A 25135-nucleotide genomic window follows, 5' to 3' on the forward strand; every position below is an offset into this window, starting at 1 on the left:
ACGCCACCCGGTGAAACATGGGTTCTCCAAAACTGAAATCAGTGGAGGAATCGGTCCAAACTACAAAGGTCTACCGAGAGGAAAGCTGAGAAGGAACGACCACAGGCACGGTAGCTCGTCCTTCTCAAATCCAACCGCTGAGAAAGACTTCTGGTGACAAGCACCAGCCCCACCCCCACCCCCTGCTGGGGGTGAGTCAGTCCCAGGTTTGAGCGAACTTTCCTGCTTAGTCCAGCAGGTGTCGGCAGCACAGCCAACTCACAGTAGACTTCAAGCCTGAGTGAGCTTCACTGAAGTAGCTCCTAGGTAAGTGAGCCAACCTCCATGGCAGCATCCTCCATCTCAACACCTTTCGCCTGCTCTCTGTTCCCAAGCCAAGCCTGATTTCACTCTGCTGGCTCTGGGCTGAGGTGGTGTGTGTGTGTGTGTGTGTGTGTGTGTGTGTGTGTGTGTGTGTGTGCAGTTGTCAGTATAACCCAGAGCCCTAAAGAGGACCCTGGCTGCTTTGTGTCCTTTCTAGGAACCTTGGCTCCTTGGCTCTTTGATAGGCTGCTGAGGACTTTGATACTAGGGGAGCGTGGGATAAGAGTAAAAGCCCTGGTCGGCCTGGCTTGGGGTACTTAGAAATCCCTGATAGAGGGATCTGAGAGGTTCTAAGAGAGTGGAGGAGGGGTCAGGAAGGCAGGATGAAGAGGTTTTTCACAGGTCAGGCTTCTCTGGGTCTTTCTAAGTGTGACCCCATCTTCTTAGAGATATGACTCTGTGATAAGGTAGGGAAAATTACCGTTTGGGGAGGAACTGCACTCCAAAACTCAAAAGATCTAAGAGCCCTTGATCCTGGAGATTTTCCAAGACCACGAGAGCATTGCTCTCCCCAAGAGAGAGGCAAAGCTGCATGCTAGCAGGGATTGCTGTGTGCTAGCAGGGAATGCCTCAGGGTTGTTTGTTTCCCAAGAGGCAGCTCCTTCCACTCCTGTGCCTTCCTAGCAAGCCGCACTGTTTGCAGATCTAGGGACACCTGTCTGATTGCCGTCCGTTTCCTGCCAAAGATAATAACAGCCAACGTTCTAATTTCAGCTCTGAAAGAATTTTCTCCAGTGAACTCTAAAAAGAATTTTGAAGGAAACGACTAATGTTTCAACCAGGCACAAAGATTCTGAAAGATCAGCGAGATTCATTTAGGTACTAGAATCTGGTAAGCTTCAGAGACCAGCTTAATTGTCAAGGATATCCTAAGGAGATTTTTTTTTTTTTCTTCGAGACAGGGTTTCTCTGTGTAGCCTTGGCTGTCCTAGACTCGCTTTGTAGGTCAGGCTGGCCTTAAGAATTTGAATTTGAATCATAGATTTTTTTTTTTAAATAGTCACAGGCGTTGAAACGAGATAATTCCACTATAGTTCCTTTAAGCTCTAAATTTGCCTGTGAGAACATGCTGAGGTGTGGTTCCTGTCCCTGCCGTGTCAGGGAACTACCCAGGAGTGTTGGCTTGGGACAGGGCCTGATTCTGGGGGTTCTGAATGGGAGGGGGCTGAGAGGGAAGGAGGCACAGAGACAGCTCACTCAGCAGTGCCTAAAACAGGGTGGGGATGCAGCGTCCGCTGATCAGAAATGAAACTCTTATTCCCTGAGCTACAAGACTTTCAGTTTTGTTTCTTGTTTGCTTTCCCTGGCTCCTCCCCACCTATAGCCTCACCCGAATGCCTAGCCAGCAAGGAGACTGTAGAAGACAGAATCTTGCCCAGAATATAGCTCAGGTTTTCTTCCAGCTCAGCTTTGTAAATGCTGGGATGGCACGTGTGCACCGCCGTTCTGCTCTCCGTTTCCTTTTGCAGTGATGGCAAAGGTGTCTTCGGGCAGGCCATCAGCGAAAATAGTCTCAAGTCCAGGGCAGGCCTCTGATGGAAGACATAGGCTCCAAGCAACACCTATAATAAGGAAAAGAAGATCTCTCTCTCTCTCTCTCTCTCTCTCTCTCTCTCTCTCTCTCTCTCTCTCTCCCCCTCTGTCTCTGTTTCTGTCTCTGTCTTTCTCTCCCTCTCTCTCTCCCTCCCCCCACCTCACTTCCTTTGCATAGCTTTGCCACGCTAAGGCAATTGAACTCTAAACTTAAGCACAAATGATTGTGTCTGCCTGGCCTCATTGGAGTTCCTCTGCCAGGAGTCAGGACTTCTGCCCCAGCCCCACGCTTCTTCTGGAGCGTCTTGAGGTCAGGTTCAGGTGCTTTCTCCCCTGGGGATCTCTTAGAACGAAGATCTCTCAAGAAGATCGCTGCGTCCTTGCTAGGCTCTGAGTTTCTAGGCAGCCCTGAGGGATGCTGTGTCTGGTGCTGTAGGTTCCAGGTTTGTAGTCACAGTGCCCTCTCCTAAACGCTCTAGAGGGAGGCCCATACGCTCACCCATGATAAATCAGGTAGAGAAAAGTCTGTTGCCATCCTCTGAGGAAGCATTTGCTAGTTCATTTCCAAATTCTTAGGTGTCCCATCACTTGCCTGAGAAATTCTGATTTTCAGAAGCTTGCTCTCCGTGTGTATAGGTGAATGTGCTTAGATGCTTCTATCTTGTTTACATACCTCAGGCAGAAGGCCAGTTTATCCTCGTGTTTTAGCCTAAGTCTGCATTTCCAGAAATTCCAACTCTTTCACACATGATTCTGCTCCTTCCGGGTTCTATTTGATACTTGCTGGAGTCTGGCTCTGTTCTGTCTATCTGTTCCCGCCTCGTGCCCTGCCCCTGTTCTAGCAGATCTTTATAGGTGCCTGGACCAGACTGTGTCAAGGACTCAGTGAAAGCTCAGAGGAGCTCACTCTTGGGCTCAGTGAAAATCAGATGTGGTTAGCACACCCAGGCCTCAGTCATGCTGAACCATGATACTAGTTTAGTCACGGTAAAGATTTGAAAGCAGAGCAGGGGACTCTTGTAGTAACACAGTAAAACTACATATGGGATTATGCAACGCAGCCAGTTAAAGTCTTTCTTAAAAACACAGTTAGTCCTTATTATGCAAAACTGACTGTGGATGCTGTAACAAATGACACAAGCTTAGCCAGGTGTGGTGGCGCACGCCTTTAATCCCAGCACTTGGGAGGCAGAGGCAGGTGGATTGCTGTGAGTTCGAGGCCAGCCTGGATTACAAAGTGAGTCCAGGACAGCCAAGGCTACACAGAGAGACCCTGTCTTGAAAAACCAAAAAAAAAACCAAAAAAAAAAAAAAAGACACAAGCTTGTGGTTATGAATCACAGACACTTGCTTCTCACAGCGTTGAGGTTGAAGTGCACGTCATGATGCCATCATGGTCCAAATCTAGCGACAGTGCACTTCTCTTTGGAAACTGCCACCGCCTCACTTTAGCACAGGGTGAGCTTAGGCATCTGGAGTATCTTTTATCAGAGCACTGGGCCCAATTACATGACTCTGCCTTCATGACCTAGAAGGCCCACAGGGGCCTCATCATCCAGAGTAAGGAATTATAACAGGACTTTTGAAAGGAGACAAGCATTGGGGCGTAGCGTCCCTGTTCTATATGTAAGGACCCCACCTCACTGGAAGTATGTGGGTGCCTAGTAGGGAGAGAGGACCACAACCTGGTTCATGCTCTTCAAGATCAATGGCCAAAGTTTGTGAATTAAGTTTATTCCCGGGAAGAAGGAAGACAGATCACCTGCTTTACAGATCTATGTCCCTAGATCCCCAAGGGATGGTGTGCCAAATGTCTCTCCACAAAGGTAGACAACTGATGAACAGACACCTGAAGTTATTAAAAGAAAGAAAAAGTATAAATGACTTTCTAACAAAACTTCGCTTCATAAAAAAAAAAGCAAAACCAAAAAAAAACCCAAACCCCCACAAAATACAAAAAACAAAAACAAAAAACAAACAGAAAACAAAAACAGAAGCAAACCGGCCTTGCAGTTTATTGAAAGAAAGGGGACAGAATCCAAGTCACATGGCATTGAGTATTAGGAAGGAGGTAAGTCACTGAAGGGATGAGATTAAAATGTAGACAAATCATCATGAATATAACAAAACTCTATGAGAAGTTGCTACATATGCACACTATTGCAGTCTAAAAATCTATCCCAAAATAACCCCACCTGCACACTCTCCAGTCCCGTGGAATGCGTCCAGCAAACAATTTTTTGCTGTTAGCTTCCCAGCACGGAATTTGCTCTCTCCTCTTCAGCCTTATTCTAATAGCTCTGTCTGTCTTACAGGAAAGAAATTCAGCTTTGGAACGAAAGGGCTGCTGGGAAAATGAGCATCATCATTGAAAGCATCACTCCTAAGCTGGTTCTAAATGTAGGCAAGATCACGCTTGGGGTGAAAAACAGGGAGGGAATGAATAAATCAGACAGGATGAGGAAACAGAACAAAAACATTTTAACAGCTCTGTGTGCTCTGCTGAACTCTGGAGGGGGAGTGATCAAGGCTCATATTGAAAATCAAGACTATAGCCTCACCAAACACAGAATAGGACAAGATTTGGACATCTCCTGGGACGCTATTGAACCACCTGTTCAGGAACAACTAGACTTCAAGCAAGAAGAAGGCTGCATTATCATCATTGTAAAAGCACAGAATCTGGGTATCTTTGGTAGGCAGCCTGCCACCAGGGCAACCAATTTGTACACAAGAAATGGGGCGTCTTCAGTTCCAATGGACTTGGATACTGCTTGGCACTTCTTTGACGAAATGAGGGACGCTGGAGAAAGATTACATTTAGCAAGAGAGGTGCGTGGAAATAGCCTCAGAGAAGGCGTGCAAGAGGAACGCGACGGGCAAGAGTTGGCTGCTGCTTTTTTTAAAGAGACAAAAGTTTCCAAATGGTTGGAATTCCCCTTTAGCGAATCAAAAAATGTCGAATATAAATTATTTCAAACAAAAAAGTGGTTACAACGCGTCAAAGAGATTCTCCCTAAAACTGTCTCTGCTTTTGCAAACACTAATGGGGGGTATTTGTTTATTGGTTTGGGTGAAGAAAAGCAGCAAGTAGTTGGTTTTGAGGCAGAGGAGGGCGATCTTGCGCATCTAGAGAGTGAAACAGAAAAGTGTGTGCGACAGCTGCCTGTCACTCACTTCTGTGAGGAGAAGGGGACCATAAAGTACACAAGCAAATTCATCGAAGTGCACGATTCTGGATCTGTGTGTTCGTATGTCTACGCGCTCAGAGTGGAGAGATTCTGTTGTGCGGTGTTCTCTGCAGAGCCCGATTCCTGGCACGTGGAAGACAGTTGTGTGAAGGGCTTTGCTGCGGAGGAATGGGTGAAGAGGCTGTTGGCCTCAAAAGCCGGCTCAGAAAGGGGAATTAGCAACTAGATTTAGTTTAGGGGAGTTGGAAAGGTCTCTCTTTGGGATTTGGGGTGATATCATTAGTCCTAACTTGGTTCAGTTAGTGGTCGCCACTGCTTCTGCCTCTTACCTGAGGGTACAGACCCCGTTCTCCCTGGGTATTACCCCAAACACCACTACTCATGAGTGAAGGAAACCCTCCAACGTCTTCCCACTGAGGTCCGTTTCCGTTGCTGTTTCTGAAAGTCTCGCCTCGGTTGTTGGCCATTTCCCTCCCCACCCTTTTCCGATTTGCCTTTCTCCCTCAGCCTTCTTTCCGTTAAGTCGCTTTATTCCTCAATAAACGGCCTTACAGTTTGTGATGTGGAAAATGCCGCGCTGGTGTGTCAGGTCTTGCAACAGGAAAAGTCTCAGATGAGGCCAGACCAGCACCAGCAACGCAGAGTCTGCCCGGTTACCGGTAGCTGCTTCCATCTCCCGGCAAGCTCCGGGCTGCGTCACCAGGCCCCTACATTTTGTTTTTCAATAATCAGACTGTTAAACAAATAAAAAACCTCTGCAACGTGCTCACAGTAAAGTGTTTGTTTGTTTGTTTATTTGCTTGTTTTTCGAGACAGGGTTTCTCTGTAGAGAATCAGTAGATTGTTTTGGGCCCCCTTAGATCTGACTTAGAGTTGAGAATGCTTTGATCTCAAACGATGGGCAGATTGGGCATCGTATGGAAGGAAGCTCATGGAACTAATAAGTTCCAACTCCAGCGTCCAAAGCTAAGGCTGCCAGACTCCAAAGTCCACGCCAGCTCTGCCCGTCTTGGCCTCCCTGGCCATCAGAGTGAGTGACAGGCACCTCAGGTTGACAGTAATTGTTTGAATTATGTTGAGAAGAAGGAATATACTTATAGTATTTTATACAACTAAATTGATATTTGTATCAACTAAATTTAGTATCTTCTTAGGTACTAAAATGTTTTCTCTAAAAATCTAATGTTTGCTCAAGTGACTTCTATAGCAGGAAATATTCAGAGAAATGCATTCTCTATACTAAGTTTTCTGGGGGTTTTTTTTGGAGGAGAGGTTGTTTTCTTTGGTTGGTTTAGTTTTATTTTGGGTTTTTGTTGTTGTTGGGTTTTTTGCTTGTTTGTTTGGTTTGGTTTGATTTGATTTGGTTTTTGCTTTTTTAAGGCAGGGTTTCTCTGTGTAACAAGAGCCCTGGCTGTCCTGGACTCACTCTGTAGATCAGGCTGGTCCCGAACTCACAGAGATCCACCTGTCTCTACCTCCCGAGTGCTGAGATTACAGGCATGTGGCACCACACTTGGTTTATACTAAGAAATTAAAACCTAATTGTCACTACAATTTTGTAGGATGGCAACTACAGAATGATTAAAAAAATACAGAAGTACAAAAGAAAACTTATTCTTGTTCCACCCTGTTCCAAGAAGACACACCCAGTAGCCTTTCGCTGTATATGTCTTCACATCCATATAGATTTGGCTGAGTTGTAATTCTAGGCAATTCAAGGCTGCCCTCTTGGGCTGGTGGTTTCACAGCCTCTTCCCCCTCCACAATCTCCCACTGGCAAGCAAAGCGTCTTCCAGGTCATAAGCCTAGGCTGGGCTGGTCCTTGGCGCCTTTGAGTCGGTAGGATGCTGGCAGTGCAGCACACCCTCTGTGTCCAGCTGGTTTCCTGCAGTAGCCTGAGCTCAGGCTTTTTGGAGAGGAGCAAGGTGATGGTCTTAGATCCCAGAGCTAATGGGGGTCCCCAATACTTTAGGGGACCCAGCCACAGAGCAACATAAGACAGAGGCATTCTTCTTCCTTCATTTCCCCACAGGGCGCTGGGAGAAGATGGCATGGGTGACAATTGTGTCCCCCCTAAGGAGTGTCAGTTGCCAGGAGGTCTGCCTAAAGGTTATTAGACAGTGACAGAATATGCCACCCAATATATGCCATTTTGTCATTATTTGAGTTAAACACTACTGAAAAACTGCAGGTGTAAGAGAGCCACTCTAATATTTTCTCCTCCTGGAAACAGGAAAGAAAAACTCCCCACATGCTAGATGCGCTCCCTGTGGCAAGGAAACACACTTCTGTGGGAATCATAGCCAAGAGAATTCTGTAGAAACCGCCAGTTCTCAGTGGTCACAAAACCACGCTCTGGGGACATAAAGCAGCATGAAAGATGAATAATTTCCCACTTGTGACATTACAAGAGGGACACAAGGCAAACAGAGTCTATTCCGGGGGAGACTGTGTACCATACCCACAACCAAATTCATGACAGTTACAGTAAAGTGAAGGAAAGATAAACCTGTTTTTGTTATGATCCCAAGTGTGGGATGGGAATAGTCTTGTGAGAACAGGTGATGTTAATCCACTAGAAGAAAAACCACCTCCTGCGGGAGCTTGATTGTTGCCAGCTGAAAAGATCCATGAACAGACTCTGGGAGGAGATACATAAATGAGCCCAGAACTGGAGGTGGGGCCTGGGGAGACTTGGGATAGTTTTGGCTGTTCATCGCTCCACTTCAAGACTCTCCTAGAGAGGACCACTTGAGGGAAAGCTTTGGAGCTCCGGGTTCCTGCTGAGGTTCTGGGTTCTGGTTACTCCAGATTCCAGCAGAAGAAATCCTGCTGATTGCGCCAGGAGAATTGTTCTTGGAACTGATATCCTTACGGTTTTGTTATTGTATTCTTTAATTCTTTTCTCCTATCGTTTAGGTTAGTCATGTTATAAGTGATGTATGCTCAGTTAATAAGTTCGTAATAAAATATATTGGTTAAGAAAATCGAGGCTACAAGTGGCACCCAAAGTGCTCTGGGCATCATGGGTAACTTAACTTCTAATGTTGTGGAGGAAGATATGGTTTTCAAGAGTTAGTAATGCTTTTTTCAGGGTGTCAGAAAAATCGCAGCTGCTGTTACGAAGTCCTTTACTGCCTTATACCCAGACAGAATCTTTAGTTTTTTCTTGATCTTTTTACGTATAACGTATTTAAAAGGATTGGAAGAAAGACCGATAAGATGAAAAAACCAGAAGGGTCAGTAAATTCTATTCTTCTGGAAAAGATGGCAGAGTGCGCAGTATAGTTAGAAAATTTGAAAATAGGGGCTGAAGCAAATAGAAAACAAATTGCGCCATCGATAAAGGAGAAAAATCTGGTCACTGAGAGTGAGTGTTTCCCACAATAGCCACCCCACCCTGCTCTACAGGCCAGGTGGTCAGAGCACCAGCGTGTGGAAGGGGATGGAGAGAAATGGGAAGCTGGAGAGGCTGTAAAAAAAAAAAAACCTACAAGAATAGGAGAGCAGAAAAACAAAAGGATCTTTGGAGGAAAATGTTCCCATAGAGGAACCCCCTAGAGTCACACCATCACCATTGGCTTTTCCAGGTAATGTAAGATTTGTGCCTGATCAGAATGGAGCTGAGGGTTATGATGAAATGGCATGGAGTCCAATAGATATGTTAGATTTAAAACATTTTAAGGAAACTATCATCATGTATGCGCTACATTCCGTTTTTGTCAAAGAGATGTTGAGCAACTGGGGCCACACAGCATAGACTTGTTCCCCAAGATGGGAAAAGTTTGGTTTCATGGTGGCGACGGGAGGCAGAGAGAATAGAACAAGAAAATAGGAGAAGGGACATAAATGTTAGTAAAGAGCAATTGCTTGGTGAAGGGCGATACGCTGACTTAAGACAACAAGATCACTATGATGACACAGTGATTGAACAATGTCACGCTGCAGCCTTAAGAGCTTGGGACATGGTGGAGGAGCCTGGTAAGATAACCATTCCCTTTACTAAGGTATTTCAAGGGCCTGGGGAAGCCTTCAGAGAATTTTTACAGAGATTGGGATCAGTGCTAGATAGAGCAATAGCAGATGCTGACACCAAACAGGCACTGAAACTCATTATGGCATATGAGAACGCTGACACGGACTGTAAGAGGGCAATTAGACCCTTAAAGGAAAGAGGAGCTCCATTAGATGAATGGGTAAGAGAAACAGTTAATATTAGCTTTCCAGAACATCAAAACAATATAGTAGGTCAAACTATGGCCAAAGGTCCCAGATATCACAACACCGGGTGCTTTAAGTGTGGAAGACTTGGTCATGTACAAAGAAACTGTAAGGTTAAAAGTTTCAGACCTCAGAATTACAGGTGCACTCAATCTGGAGTAAATGATACTCCTAGGGCAGAACAAGGAGCATCTGGCCATGATGATTACAAGGGGCCAAGACTTCCAGAGTATTGTAGCCGATGTGGGAAAGGAAAAAACATTGGGCTAGAGATTGTCAATCCAAAAGAGATGTGCAAGGTAATATCTTACTGGTGGGAAACTGCAGGAAGGGGCCCATTGGCTGGGGGCCCCAACAACAACAATACAAGCCGAGTTCCCTTGGCCAGTTCAGAAGTAATGGACTCACAGGAAAATGGGAATTAGGTATTAGTGACCTAATACATGCTACTGAAGGCAGCGCAGCCTTGGATCTGGCCTCAGACATATCTATTACATTATCTCCACAGGTTGACTGTTACAAACTGAGTACTGGTGTTTATGGCCCTTTGCCTTTAGGCAGGGTAGGAATGGTTCTGGGAAGAAGTGGACTGACTTCTCAAGGTCTTATTGTACATCCTGGTATTATATAGATGGGGATTGTAAAGAGGAAATAAAAATCATGGCATGTATAAAGAAGGAGATGCAAATTAATGCAGGGGATAGAATTGCTCAGCTATTACTATTTCCCTACATTAAGGGCAAAGCTGCTCCAGTAGAACGAACAGGTGCATTTGGAAGTACAGGGAAACATGTGTTCTGGCAAACACAATGGTTAATGATTGGAGACCTAAATTGATAATACAAATGAATGATGTTGATTACACGGTTTGATGGATACTGGCACTGACGTCATGATTATTTCAAGCAAGCATTGGAATCCGAGTTGGCCACTTCAGAAGGTTTATGCTGAAATTATAGGGATTGGTAAATTATCATAAATACAACAAAGCATACAGTGGTTTAAGTGTGTGGGACCAGAAAAGCAGACAGGGAAGCTGAGACCTTATGTGGCTGACATACCCATAAATCTATGGGGAAGGGATCTCTTACAACAATGGGTACTCAGATTAATATTCCTGCCATTACAGAGATAAGCAATGATGAAGCTAGGGGTGAAATGGCCCACGCTTCCGGGGAAGATATTAAAATGAATAATCAGGAGCAACCGTAAGCTGTGCCCATTGGCCAAACTCAGACAGGCATTGAGTTTCCAAATTTATAAGAGGGGTCAGTGCTGATGTAACAACAGCCGCACCCCTAAAATGGATTTCAAACAGCCCTGTGTGGAAGAGCAGTGGCCCTTAACAAAGGAAAAATTACAGGTGCTTCATCATTTAGTACAAGAACAACTGGAGGCTAAGCACATAGAGGAATCTACTAGCCCTTGCAATTCCTCTGTGTTTGTGGTTAAAAAAAAAAAAAAAGGAAGAAGAAGAAGTCAGGCTGCTGGAGGATGATAACAGATTTGAGAGCAGTAAATAAGGTAGCCCAACCAATGGGTCATTTACAGCCTGGAATTCCTTTACCTTCCCTGTCACCTGAGTCTTGGCCTATAATAGTAATTGATTTAAAAGATTATGTTTTTATGATACCTTTGCATGAGAAGGATAGGGAAAGGTTTGCTTTCTCAGCACCTACACTGAACAGTAGTGGCCCAATGAAGAGATACCATTGGAAGGTGCTCCCACAGGGAATGTTGAATAGTCCCACTTTATATAAAAATTTTTTGTTCAAAGACCATTAGAAATATTTCCTAAGCAGTTTCCTAACTCTATCATTTACCATTACATGGATGATATTCTGTTGGCTGATTCTGATTTGGAGACTTTAGGAAAAATGTTTAAAGAAGTACAAAGCATTTTCTTCCATGCTGGGGATTAAAAATTGCTATAGAAAAAGTACAAAGAGGAGATTCAATTACCTCTTTAGGCTACAAGATAAGTGAACAAAAGATTAGACCCCAAAAGGTACAGATCCGTAGAGATGAATTGCAAACACTAAATGATTTTCAAAAAATAGTGGGAGACATGAACTGGTTAAGTTCTACAATTGGACTAGTTACCTATGAGTTAAGTAACTTATTTCAAACGTTACAAGAGCATTCAGATTTAAACAGTTCAAGGTGTCTAACAGCTGAAGCAGAAAAGGAGTTAATTTTGGTAGAGCAAAAACTGCAAAAGGCCTACGTGGATAGAATTGATCCAAAACTTGGTTGCATTCTGGTTACTTTGCCTTCAAAACATTTCTCCTACTGGGATCCTTATGCAAAGGAAAGATAGAATTATGGAATGGGTTTTTCTAGCAAATAAACAAAGTAAGAAGTTGAAGACATATATCGAAAAAATTTCTGAGTTGATTACAAAGGGAAGAATAAGATTGTGTCAACTATCAGGGATGGACCCAGTGGAAATTGTGATGCCTCTTACTTGTTCTGAAACCTCTCACTATGGGTAATTAATGAAGATTGGCAAAGGGCTTGTAGTAACTATTTGGGAGAAATTAATAACAAATACCTGAAAAGTAAATGTATACAATTTATAAAGAAAACTAATTGGATCCTTCCAAGTATTGTAAAGAGGACACCAATACCAAGGGCACCCACCTTCTACACGGATGCAAATAAGATGGGCATGGCTGGTTATAAGTCTGATAAAATGACTAAAGTGATCAAAAGCCCATTTACTTCCATCCAAAAATCAGAATTATATGCAATCCTTATGGTACTGTTAGATTTTCCAGAATCTCTTATATAATCACTGACTCTCAGTATGCAGAAAGAGTCATTCTGCATATAGAAACTGCTGAATTTACTCCTGATAACTCTGAATTGACCATGTTGTTTATAGAACTGCCACAGGTCATCCGAAGTAGAAGCTATCCCTTGTATATTACTCATATTCAATTCCATACAGGTTTACCAGGTCCAATGTCACAAGGAAATGAGTAAATTGACCAATTATTAATAGGGAATGTGCTCGAAGCCTCAAAATTTCATGAGAAGCATCACGTTAATGGTGAGGGTTTGAAGAAAAGGTTCCCTATTACTTGGCAACAAGCCAGAGAAACAATTGATAGGTGTCCTACATGTTCATTGTATAAGCAAGACCCTTTACCTGCTGGAGTTAACCCTAGGGGTACAAAAAGGAACAAAATCTGACAGATGGATGTGTTTCATTTTGCAGAATTTGGAAAACTAAAATATGGACATCATACTATCAATACCTATTCGGGATTTAGATGGGCAACTGCCCTACATCTGAAAAGGCTGATTATGTAATTACACATTTATTGGAAATAATGGCAATTCTGGGAATATCTGCACAAATAAAAACTGATAATGCTCCCATATATATGTTCCCTTAAGATGAAGAAATTCTTTACATGTTATAATATTAAACATATTACTGGTATACCACACAATCCAACAGGCCAGGCAGTTGTTGAAAGAGCTAATCATACTTTAAAAGAGATGCTTATTAAACAACAAGGAACGGTAAAGAACCCCCGGGACAGATTAAATGATGCTTTGTTGACTTTAAATTTTCTGAATGTTGGTGATGAAGGGACAACAGCAGCTGAGAGACATTGGGTTATAGAAAAACTGAGGATTTAGGACAACCAACTTACTATAAAGACTTAACGAGCATGGACTGGAATCCTGCAAGAGTTTTGAGGTGGGGCCAAGGCTATGCCTATATTTCTACAGGGAGTGAAAAAATATGGTTGCTGACAAAACTTATAAAGATTAGATATGAGCATGAAAAGACCTCTTAATATATAAAACATGAATGTGTTCATATAGCAAGGCAATAATAAGGGATACCTGGTCCTTATAACATGGCATTCTTTCTTACAGCTTGGATATTACCATTCAAACAGATGTGTAACATTGATGGCTTACACCTGCTCAAAAATAGGGCAGACATTTACCTTTAAATATTCCATATATATATATATATATATATATATATATATATATATATATATATATATATATAGAGAGAGAGAGAGAGAGAGAGAGAGAGAGAGAGAGAGAAGCAATTATATTAATACAAAACAGCAAAAAGTAATTTTGAGAGAATGACGCCCCCATTCCCAATAGGTAGGGTGGTGGGTTTTGGTGGGTTATCAATGTTAATTTTTCATAGGAGGATTAGTTATAAGTTAATAAAAATTTCATTTAGGAATTTGTTTCTTCTATCCTTTCTCTCTCATTTTTCTATCTTATCTAATGTTAGGGAAAAAGGGACAAGAAGGGAAGATATAAGGTAAGGATAAGGGAGGATATAGATTTATAGAATAAAAAGTAGATGATTGAATCTACTAGCCTCAAATAATTCATATTGGTATTCGTATATTTCACATTGGTATTGTAGATTGATGGAAATTTAAGATTTTTTTCCTTTTTCAACTTTTGCTTTATGTATTGTATATGGTATGTTAATGGAAACTTAAATTGTATATTGTATGTTGGTAGAAACTTAAGATCATTTTGTTTTACATTTATTTAATGTAGTATACATGTGCAACTTATTTGAAAAGGTGAGAAATAACTGCTATAACTTATTCAGGATGGTCGGAGACAGAAATTGGTAGTTGGTCACTTATAAATCTTACTAGATACTAAATTACTTAATTATAGAATAAGCTTTATTGTATATGTTTTCAAAGGAATAGATAGATGATAGATAGAGTAGATAGATAGATGGTCTTCAAACACATCAGAGATCCACAGAAAATGGCATTTAATAATAAAGGGCTTTTATGACAGAGAGACACATTCGTTCCTGGCAGCACCTCCAGTCTAATTATATGGGCATCAAGAAACAATAGTGGCAGATGGCCACTGGTCTGAGGAACTTTGCTTATCTCTACTGCTGATGACAGACTGACCATCCACTATGATCAAGCCTGACAGTGTGAAACTGGCTGCCCAGCCTGGCAGAGATTAGGCAGGCCAGTCCTTCAGGATTCATGCTTCAGAGCAGTCTGTCAGATGCCCTGGGCCGGCTGGCTGAAGACTGGATGCCTCGACAATGGAGAGGAGCTTGTGACTGTCCAGTCAGCTCTCTGTCCTGTCAATACTTCTGGAAGTTGCTTGCCTGCACTTCCCTCATATTAGATAGTTTTTCCTTCTGGGGTCTCTGATGGGGTTGAAGACTAGATAGCCACAGTATTTTTTTTTTGACAGTTTATCATTTTCAGATTTTATTTTATTTTATTATTATTATTATTATTTTATTATTAATTTATTCTTGTTACATCTCAATGGTTATCCCATCCCTTGTATCCTCCCATTCTTCCCTCCCTCCCATTTTCCCCTCATTCCCCTCCCCTATGACTGTTCCTGAGGGGGATTACTTCCTCCTGTATATGCTAATAGGGTATCAAGTCTCTTCTTGGTAACCTGCTGTCCTTCCTCTGAGTGCCACCAGGTCTCCCCCTCCAGGGGACATGGTCAAAGGTGAGGCACCAGAGTACGTGAGAAAATAATATCCCACTCTCCACCCTACTGTGGAGAATGTTCTGACCATTGGCTAGATCTGGGTAGGGGTTTAAGGTTTACCGCCTGTATTGTCCTTGGCTGGTGCCTTAGTTTGAGCAGGACCCCTGGGCCCAGATAGCCACAGTATTAATATAAGTTTAGTTTTTAAAAAATTTAGACATTAGGATAAGTATCAGTAGCATAGGATAGTGGAATAATTTCTTAAAAATTGTTAACTACAAATGGACTGGTCCTTGCAAATGTTGACTTAATGGATAATTCTTATTTTGTTGTATATAGCTTATTTTATTAAATAGAAAGGGGGAGATGTTATTGTTATGATCCCAAGTATGGGATGGGAACGGTCTTGTGAGAACAGGTGATGTTAATCCACTAGAAGAAAAACCACCTCCTGCGGGAGCTTGATTGTTGCCAGCTGAAAAGATCCATGAACAGACTCTGGGAGGAGATACATAAATGAGCCCAAAACTGGAGGCGGGGCCTGGGGAGACTTGGGATAGTTTTGGTTGTTCACCACTGCACTTCGAGACGCTCCTAGAGAGGACCACTTGAGGGAAAGCTTCAGGGCTCTGGCTCCTGCTGAGGTTCCAGGTTCTGGTTACTCCAGGTTCCAGCAGAAGAAACCCTGCTGATTGCGCCAGGAGAATTGTTCTTGGAACTGATATCCTTATGGTTTTGTTATTGTATTCTTTAATCCTTTTCTCCTATCGTTTAGGTTAGTCGGGTTATAAGTGATGCATGCTTGGTTAATAAGTTCGTAATAAAATATATTGGTTAAGAAAACTGAGCCCACAGTAAAGAACCAGATCTCTCAGTCTCTGTCTGTGTCTCTCTGTCTCTGTGCCTTTCTCTCTCCATATCACTCTGTCTCTCTCCATCTCTGCCTCAGTGTGTGTTTGGAGAACATCAGACTTCACATTTAACTTAGTAAAATCGTCTACTTCTAAGCTCCGTCCCTACCCTGGGCAGAAAGACTTGACATATCCCTTACAGGTTTTTATTTGGAAATGATGAAGCTGAGAAATGGGGAAATGACATATTTACAAAGCAGTTTGAATCAAGACTGACAAATGTAGACATTAAACTAAACGGTGTGTGGAATAGGTGTAGAATGTAGGCTTAGCATGACAAAGTCACACACGTGAGGAGAGGGGATGATAGGGTGACGAATAAGAGACTAAGAAGAAGGCGGAAAGGAGTTATCACAGACCTACCATTTTTGAGCTGTAGGTTGGCATGTATGCTATGGTGGTAGAAAAAAGTTAATTAGGAGACTAATGTGAAGGCAGAGATAAGGACACTGTACAATGCTATACATGGGTGAAAATGGCAGAAGCATTCCTTTATTTTGAGCATTACCTAAAAAGATTTAACCTAAGAATATAAGTTAGTGTTCATCCAAACAAACCCCACCCCACCCCCGACCCCTGCCCATTGCTCTGCAAGGGATTTACTTTCTCTTCTGACACAGTGTCTTCAGTCTCAAGCCAGAGCTCACGAGCTTCAAACTGACCGTAAAAATGGTGAATATTGCCCAGCAGGAAATCGCCTTTGCTTCTTGGGGTTGGAAGGGTGGAGACGGAGGAGAGATGAGAGAGTTCTGCTTTCCTTTCCTAGGAAACAGAAACTTAAAAGGGTGGGGAACTTGAAAGGAAGCCAACTTCAGCCTTACGCCCCACCTTGTGTTACCACAAGGGCACAGACTGGAGCTTTAGACCCTAATTCTTCAGGCCCTGTCTGACTCTGACTCTTGTGGGGGGGGTTGTTTTGTTTTGCTTTGTTTCCTTGAGACAGGGCTTCCCTGTGTAACAGCCCTGGCTGTCCTAGACTCGCTTTATAGACCAGGCTGGCCTTGAACACTGTCAGAGCTTCTCCTCTTCCAATGCCCCAACATTGTGCAATTTTTTTTTTTAATTCCCCAGGCAAATTGCTCACTCAAGTTCTTTTAAAGACTGGAAACAAATTCATATATGACTAGTTCATCGTGTACGAGTTGGTGAATGTGTGCACCTTTGCCACAGGGCATGCCTGGACTGTACCCAGTTCTTTCCTTACACAGGCAGCTGCCTACGTGTAGCCTGACAGTGAGGGTCTAGGCTGCACTTCTACCAAGCGGCACTTGAGTCAGGAGTAAGCTTTGGGTGGAGCTCCGCAGAGAACTGATACCACAGAGACCCCAGTGAGCTGGGCACTCCAGCCTCTGTGCCTTCCAACCTATGGTCTGGCTGTGGGCACTGGAACTGAGAGATGATGGTAAAGGGGATGAATGTGACCAAAGGATGCCATCTGCATTTAGGACAATGTCAGAAGAGACTCAATATTTGTAAAATATGTAGGTACTAAAACATGTCCCCCACCCTACCAAAGGGGGAGGAAAAAAAAAAAAACCAAGCAAACAAACTGAAAACAAAAAGAAACAAACAAGGGGCTGGGCGTGGTGGCACATGCCTTTAATCCCAGCATTTGGGAGGTAGAAGCAGGCGGATCGCTGTGAGTTCGAGGCCAGCCTGGTGTACAAAGTGAGTCCAGGACAGCCAAGGCTACACAGAGAAACCCTGTCTCAAAAAAAAAAAAAAAAAAAAAGAAAGAAAAAGAAAAAGAAAAAAGAAAAAAGAAAAAGAAAAAGAAAGAAACAAACAAACAAAGAAGCTTGTATTTTCTTGAGATTGGGCACAGAGGCAAGAAGCTAGAGAAGCCTGCCTTGCCATAATTAGTATAAAAACAGACGCAAAGAAACCGAAGTTTCGGGCAGGAGGCTTGCAAGCCCTCGGGGCCACTGGAGCCTCTTTCTTGCAGGTGCTAGGCAGCGTGTCCCCTCTGCCCTCACTGGTACCGCAGCAGCCTTCTCAAGCTCCTTTCTCCTTTCCAGGACACCCTCCAGCTCTCCTCTGCACCCTTCAACCCCTCCCCCAGCACATGCTCTTTGAAGCACAGGCTTGCTCTGGGAAGGCTGGTAAAGATGGCGAGGCTGGCTCTCCTTCTAAGATACAAGCACTTCATTTCTTTTTCTTTTTCTTTTTTAAATTGAATTCAAAACATACAGGTGTTTACTATACAATGAACACATTTCCCTGAACCTCCACCAGCCTCCCTCCAGCCTGCCTCCTCCGTCTGTGTCCTGCGTTTCCCATGTCATGTAGTTTCACTTTCCTTTGCCCTCGCCGCCCCCCCCTTTTTCCCCCTTGTCGTCGTCATTTGAGTAATAATTGCACAGAGCACTTAAATTCCCCCACTGTACTTCCTGGAGTAACAAAATGCTCAAAGTCCCAGAGTCACGCATGACTCATTGAGCTCCAAACGCATAGATAGGACCTATTTACCTTACTTCCTGTCAGCCAACATTCGCACAGTGGCCATATATATTGGCTCGTCAAAGCCAGTGGCTTCCTCACACACACGTCCTGCCTCGCTGGATAAGAGAAAGGACAGAGAAACGACTGGAAGCCTACTAGCGCTCTGAGCTTCGGGAAACTCAGCTTCTGGGACACCGGGTAAGTAAGTGAGCCAGGTCCACTGCGGCATTCTCAACCCCATTGTCTCTCTCTTTCTGTCCCCACCCAGTGTCAGGTCCTGGCCACTTACTGGCTCTGGGGTGGGGAGGGGGTGATATGGGGTAGCACTTGCCAGCACAACCCATCCCTCTCAGGTAAACCCCGGCTGTTTTCCTTCTAGAAACCCTGGCGTCTTCCTAGCCCCTTCTCTCAAAGCACAAGTTGCTGAGGACTTGGGGATCACGGACGCTTGAGGTGAGAGAAAAATGCCTTCCTCTTTTTGAGATGGATGGAGGGCTTGAAGTTGCTGGTGTGGGGGGGGGAGAGCCTGTTATGCTTGGTCTGAAGCTGGCTACTCAGGTAGGAGAGGGAGGTCATGGGGGAGGTGTGTATGGCAGGCTTCTGGGGATCTCCAGAGTCCTTGCGGGTTCCCTAGGCTCTTAGAGACCTGACCTGGCTCCCTGAAAGGCGGGGGCTGCATTCTAGAGCCAAAAAAAGAAGCTTCTAGGGAAGTTTGTAACGTAGAAGAGGGAGAACTCTGCTTTCCCGAGGGAAACGCAAAATGCCAGCCCAGGAATGACAGTGATCTAGGTTTGGGTGGCTTGGTTTGGCTTTTGTTCTCCAGTAGACAGATGAGATCCGTCTACTCCTGTCACCTCTGTCTGTGTTCTCTTACCCACCTGCATTTGAGGCAGAGCAAAGCTGTCTCAACGTCATCCTCTTTCCCTCCAAAGACACCTGACAAGATAGCACGAACTCCCAGCTCTCCTTACGTGAGATTTTACCCCAGAATCAAGACTACGGTTTGAAAAGGAACTACCTGGTGAGTTAGACCTAAAGCCGATTTATTTATTCTTTGTATTGTTATTTTATTACTGTGCATTTGTTGCCTGAATATATGTGTCTACACCATGTCTGCGCCTCGTGCCCACAGAGGTAGGAGAGGATGACAGATCACCTGGAACTAGAGTTCCAGTGGCTGTGACAACACATTTGAAATTTGCTTAGTGCACAAGTTATTGTAGTCAGTTCAAAATTGTCCCCGACAGTCCCTAAACAGACATGGAGTCTGACAGGCACACTCACTCACCCACAGGAGTACAGATGGTTGAGCTGGGGCTGGGAAAGCAGAGCTGGCTCGCACTGCTCGGGCCCTTCTGTAATGGCTCTGTGTGTCTCACAGGGAAGGAAATGCCTCTGGGAAACAGAGCGCCTGCTGGGAAAATGAGCACCAGTGTCGATCAGGAGACGGACTACACTGAACTGGTTCTATCTGTGGGAGAAATCACCCTTGGAGAGAAGACTAGGAACTCAATGAAAAATTACGATCTGAAAAGAAGAGAGGTCAAAAATATCTCACAGGCTGTGTGTGCTCTGCTGAATTCTGGAGGGGGCGTGGTCAAGGCTCACATTAAAAATCCAACCTACAGCTTCACCAGAGATGGGATAGGTCGAGACTTGGAAGATTCTTTGCTTGGAATCCTGCCACTTACTCATAAATACCTAGACTTCATGCAGAACAAAGACTGCTTTTTAATTTTTGTGGAGCAAAGGAAGCCGAATCACTTAGGTCAGCAAATCGCCACCTTGAAAACCAACTTCTACATGAGAAACTTTTCATCCTCACTTGAAATGAAAGCACCTGCTGCCGTGCAGATGCTCAAAGCCATGAAGTATTCTGCAGAGACTTCAGAGTCCAGACGAAGTTCGCCTGAACACGCCGTCTGTAATGAATTACTAAAAGAATGTGGTGTCTTATTTAACAGTGCGCGGCTGTCCTTCAAGGACACATTCTGTTTCACGAAATCCAAATACGCTGAAGTTAAATTGTCCCCTAAAGAAAAGATTTTAGAGATTCTCCCTAAAACTGTTTCTGCTTTCGCAAACACAGACGGGGGATACTTATTCGTTGGTTTGGATGGGAAAAAGCAGCAAGTCGTTGGTTTTGAGGCGGAGGAGGGCGATCTTGTGCGTCTAGAGAGTGAAATAGCAGAGTGCATCCGACAGCTGCCCGTCATTCACTTCTGTGAGGAGAAGGGGACCGTAAAGTACTCGTGCAAATTCATCGAGGTGCACAGGTCCGGGGCTGTGTGTTCATACGTCTGTGCGCTCAGAGTGGAGAGGTTCTGCTGCGCAGTATTCGCTGAGGAGCCTGAGTCCTGGCGTGTGGAGGACAGCTGCGTGAGGAGCTTTACCACGGAGGAATGGGTCAAGCTCCAGATGGATCCCACAGCAGGTTCAGGAACGGAGAGTTACGTTTTAGCTAAGGGGGTTGGAGGGGCACTCTCTGGGGCTTGGGCAACAGCTAGTTTACTACCTCTGCTAAATACAATCCATGGTTCTTCTCTTTACCCATCTAGAAGACTCTCTATGCAACGTGTATTAGCTGCTAACAGTAACTCTATGAGCTATTTCCTTCACAGTGGCCAAGTCTGATCCAATGTGCTGCTTCTCCTCCTCCTTCTCCTCCTCCTCCTCCTCCTTCTTCTGTGTTTTTGAGACAGGGTTTCTCTGTGTAGCTTTGGCTGTCCTGAACTGGCTTTGTAGACCAGGCTGGCCTCAACCTCACAGTGATCCGCCTGCCTCTGCTCCCCACAGCTGCTTCTTTAGTGGCCCAGACTGAAGCAGAAACAGGAACGACCCAGGCTTCGTAGTTACCGTCAGGGGTCTTCTCCCCTCCCAGAGAAGGTTAAGCTGTGATCCCCGCTGAGTCTTTTGTGAGTGTAGAGTCAGTATCATCAAAGTCTTATTTGGTGTTGGTATTTGACCCCAGAATCTAATATCAGAATCCAACCCCATTTTATATTAGGAAGACACAGTTCAACTCTAAGACTTTTTTTTTTTTCCGAGACAGGGTTTCTCTGTGTAGCCTTGGCTGTCCTGGACTCACTTTGTAGACCAGGCTGGCCTCCAGCTCACAGCGATCGATCGCCTGCCTCTGCCTCCCAAGTGCTGAGATTAAAGGTGTGCGCCACCACACCCAGCTCACCTTTTGATGCTTCCTGATGCCTGACTTTTCTGTCTTCACATTAGCCTGTCCTTTGCTCCCCTGACTCTTGGCCTTCATGGAGTCCCCCAGGGCAAGCCTCTGATGCACCACATTATGGAAAAGGCAGGACTGTGAATGGTCAGCTGCTTCCATGGCTCCTTCTTGGGCCGTGTGGTTTCTAGGTCCCCCTTGCACCTGCTGCCTTCCAGTTCCTGCATTAGTGTTTAGTGTCTCGTCTGCTCACCTTCGGGGTCGGGATGCCCTGTACGGGCCTTACGCGCTGCTTGGGGATGGGTCCCATAGGTCACTCCAAGCATTTTTAAACGTATAACCTGTTCTGTTCATTTTCTTTTCTAGTGGCTTCTGGAAAGGGGATATCCTCTCTAGGAGCCCTCTGCACCGAACCTTTCTCACAATATGAAAGGTGTGAGCGGTTACTCCTGACAGAGTTGGGCTCGCTTCCGGAAAGAAGGCTGGTCATCTCTAAGAGTTGGCCTCGGCATCTGGGCTTGCAGGAGAAGCCGGAAGTCATCTGGGATGTTCTTCATGTTTCCATGGACGGTCTCCTGACCCTGCACAGCTTTGTCCAGGGAGATGAGCAGTTGGAAGATGACAGCACGGCTCTGGAGGAATTAGGTGCTACGTTAAAGAGCTATTGTAAACAGACTGCGCTAACATTAAGGCAGACGCTGGTAAATCTTGGTGGTTACACTGGGAAAATAGGTATTGTGATAAAGATAACATACTTGGGTCGTAAGGCAGTGCCCCTATATGATTCAAGCTCGGAAATACATTACCCCGCAAACTATTATCTGACAACCGATACAATAACGGACTTAAAGAAGCTCTTGCTGAAGTTCAGTTAGATACTCGACATTTCAAGGCATGGCGTAAATCACGGCCGAGACTGGCTTCACATGGAAAATCGACTATGACTCAATGATATTTCACATTATGTAGGTGACGATGTTCTCCTATTCTCTAAAACATGGACTATGTGCGATTCTAATATTATACGGAAAATGTGTCTTTGAAAAACATCACAGGAATAGAATCCAAATTCTGGGAAAGGAAATGGCCATTTGAGATGGCAGTGACATAACATAGGTTTAAAAATGTGTCCCTGGCCAGGCATGGTGGCACTCGCCTTTAATGCCAGCACTTGGGAGGCAGAGGCAGGCGGATTGCTGTGAGTTCGAGGCCAGCCTGGTCTACAAAGGGAGTCTAGGACAGGCAAGGCTACACAAAGAGACCCTGTCTCAGAAAAAAAAAATGTGTCCCTGAACTGGGCATGGGGCCTATGCTGTTAATTCCAGTGCCTGAAGGGAGACAGGCCCTCCTGGTCTGTGGAAAGGGTTCTAGGATACCCAGGGCTATACAGAGAAACCCTGTCTCAAAATTAATTATTAATTAATTAGTGTCCCTATCTGCACTGTCTCTCCTTCTTGCTGATAAAATGCGTGTTTCCTTAATGGGTGGAATATACTCTTTCTATAAAAGTTAGTAAAGAAAATGATGACATAGGTGTACAATAAGGCAACTTGTTTGTTATGGTGTTGCTGCTCAGCCTTGTGCGTTACTGCTGTTAAATCTGTGATTTGTATGTGACAACCCGAGGAAGGACTTTCCACATGTCCAAAATCACAGAGGCAAGGCTCAGAGTATGCAGAACTCTGCTCACAGCAGCATATACTAAATATAGGCCGTTTCCTGTGAGGAGAGTTCCTTCTGTCTTAAAGGAAACGTTGTATCTCTTGGGTGTAAGACTGCAAAAGACAGTCCACACGTCTCAGGAATTAGGCCGTGCAAGCAGTCTCTATGGGGCTGTAGCATGGCCTGAACTTTCTGTTCATCAGATGGTTCCCTACAGAGTATTGATAGTATGAATTTAAGATGTCGATATTGTTTATTTACGGTTTCGTGTTCTGTATTTTTTTATGTTTGTATCAACGAGTTCTTTGTGCTGTAAAGTAACATCTGTAAAGTTATTTACAGCATTGAGTTCGCATGCGAGTATTATGTATTGACTTGAAATGTTGGTATTTCCTTCATAAAGAAAGCAATGTCCTCATTGTATTTGTGAAGGATAGAATTTCTCAACACTTGGCCCCTAGGGGTGATTATATATGCAGTGGTAACCTGTTGTGGCTTTTGGTGATGCTCATCAAAAGACTGGTTGCCCTTCACGAGAATTCCATTGACTGGGGCTATGAGCTGGATGCTCACAGATCCTTAGCCATGTTTTCGGTTTTGATCTTTTTTTTTAATCAATACAACTTATTATTAAAATCTACTTCACTTTCATCTACTTTGTTCTCAGATCTGTGTCTCTATGAATACAATTCATCTGCTTATCTTTCTTTAATGAAGCTTCATAGTTATATCTGGCTAGTTATATTTACCAAAATCTGGATGCTAACAAAATATTCTGCCATTTTATTGTGTTTCTAAAATAAACGATCTTTTTAAAAAAAACTTTTATTGAATGTCTCTGATTTACACGTCATGAACCAAAATCCCTCTCCTCCCCCCAGTAAAATAGAACAAACAGACAAACAAAAAAATCTTATGACAGAAGCTGTAGTGTATCACGCAGTATAGCCTTTTGTCCACATATGTTTACTTTCAGATGTTCATTGCTAGGAGTCATGGGTCTGGTTGGAGGCCTACACTGTCTTTACCACATCCTCACTGGGACTGCTGTTAGTTATCCCGTTGTTGCCGTGTGTCAAGGAGATTCTTAATCTTTGCACCTGCAGGTCCGGCCCTTCATGTGTTCCAGCAGGTCATACATGGGGTAGATGTTGGGGTGAGGTCCACTCAGAGCCCTGAATCAGGGCCTGCTCCCTTGTCCTCAGGGCAGGGCCCGCTCTCCCTCTCCCATCTCATCATGGCAGGGCCAGCTCACCAGCTTCCGTGTCCTCAGGGCAGGGCAATAAATGATCTTTATAAAACACCAGCAGGTGTCTTTTTTTTTTTTTTTAATCTTATTGATTTTCCACAAAAATGTCTCCCTGCTTTTGGGTTTTCCATGATTTGACTATTTGGGGTTGTGGCATTCAGATTTGGGGCTATCAACTTGGAAGACCTAGAAAGTAAGAGGACATGTTACCATGGCAGCATGAAACACAACTCTCGAGACACCCTGTCAAAGTTATTGCCCTAGAGGACACCCTACCATTATGTCACCACAAAACAGCCACCGGGGCTGAGGTGCATTAGAGACACTTAAAGATGCAGGCGCCATCAGGGGTGGAGTCGTGAGAGTAGGTAAGGGTCCACTATGGATGGCCTTGAAGGTGGATGGACTCTCAAGGCTGTGGGACCAGGTGAGAGGGCCATTGGCAGAGAGCTTCCTAAAAGCAGCAGCTGCCTGAGATGCCTGTTTAATGACACCCTCTCTGGTGACAGGATAGGAGCTGAATTAATCTAGGAAAGTAGGAATCAGGAAGCCAAGTAAAGGGTGGCTGTAATCCTGCCCCCCACATGGAGCAGGAAAGGACAGTGGAGTTAGTAGTGGTGACATGCTTGTGTGCAGGGTCAGGTTGTCAGTCAATTGGAAATCCTTAGGCAAAGAATGATGTGTGAGGAACGGTGAGGTGACGGCTCTGGGAGTGAAGGTCTTTCCCTCATCTGCCACCTTGCCTGAGGCCCTGAGCTCTAACCTCAGGGATCTATAGGTGCTGGGGAGAGAACACTGACTCCTGCAAGCTGTCCTCCGGCCTCCACATGGAGCTCTGGCCCGCGAACACCCGCCCCCTCATCTATACACAGAGAGATAAATTTATGCCCTGCTAGTT

General features: G+C 44.3%; 2 protein-coding genes across 2 annotated transcripts; both read left to right on the forward strand.

Moving 5' to 3' along the window:
- LOC311580105 (schlafen family member 1-like) lies at positions 1–5853 on the forward strand. The gene is made up of 2 exons (XM_084751341.1): positions 1–306; positions 4212–5853. Exon 2 carries the CDS (start codon positions 4252–4254, stop codon positions 5311–5313), a length of 1062 nt encoding a protein of 353 aa, XP_084607467.1. The 5' UTR covers positions 1–306; positions 4212–4251; the 3' UTR covers positions 5314–5853.
- A 12207-nt stretch (positions 5854–18060) lies between these two features.
- LOC311579852 (schlafen family member 2-like) lies at positions 18061–23795 on the forward strand. Its single transcript, XM_084750746.1, has 5 exons — positions 18061–18346; positions 18528–18601; positions 19081–19169; positions 19530–20582; positions 21693–23795. The coding sequence occupies exons 4-5, from the start codon at positions 19538–19540 to the stop codon at positions 22199–22201; spliced, it is 1554 nt and encodes a 517-aa protein (XP_084606872.1). The 5' UTR covers positions 18061–18346; positions 18528–18601; positions 19081–19169; positions 19530–19537; the 3' UTR covers positions 22202–23795.
- The last annotated feature ends 1340 nt before the right edge of the window (positions 23796–25135 follow it).

This window comes from Acomys minous, assembly GCF_964271855.1.
Source record: "Acomys minous genome assembly, chromosome: 12".
Lineage (NCBI taxonomy): Eukaryota > Metazoa > Chordata > Mammalia > Rodentia > Muridae > Acomys > Acomys minous.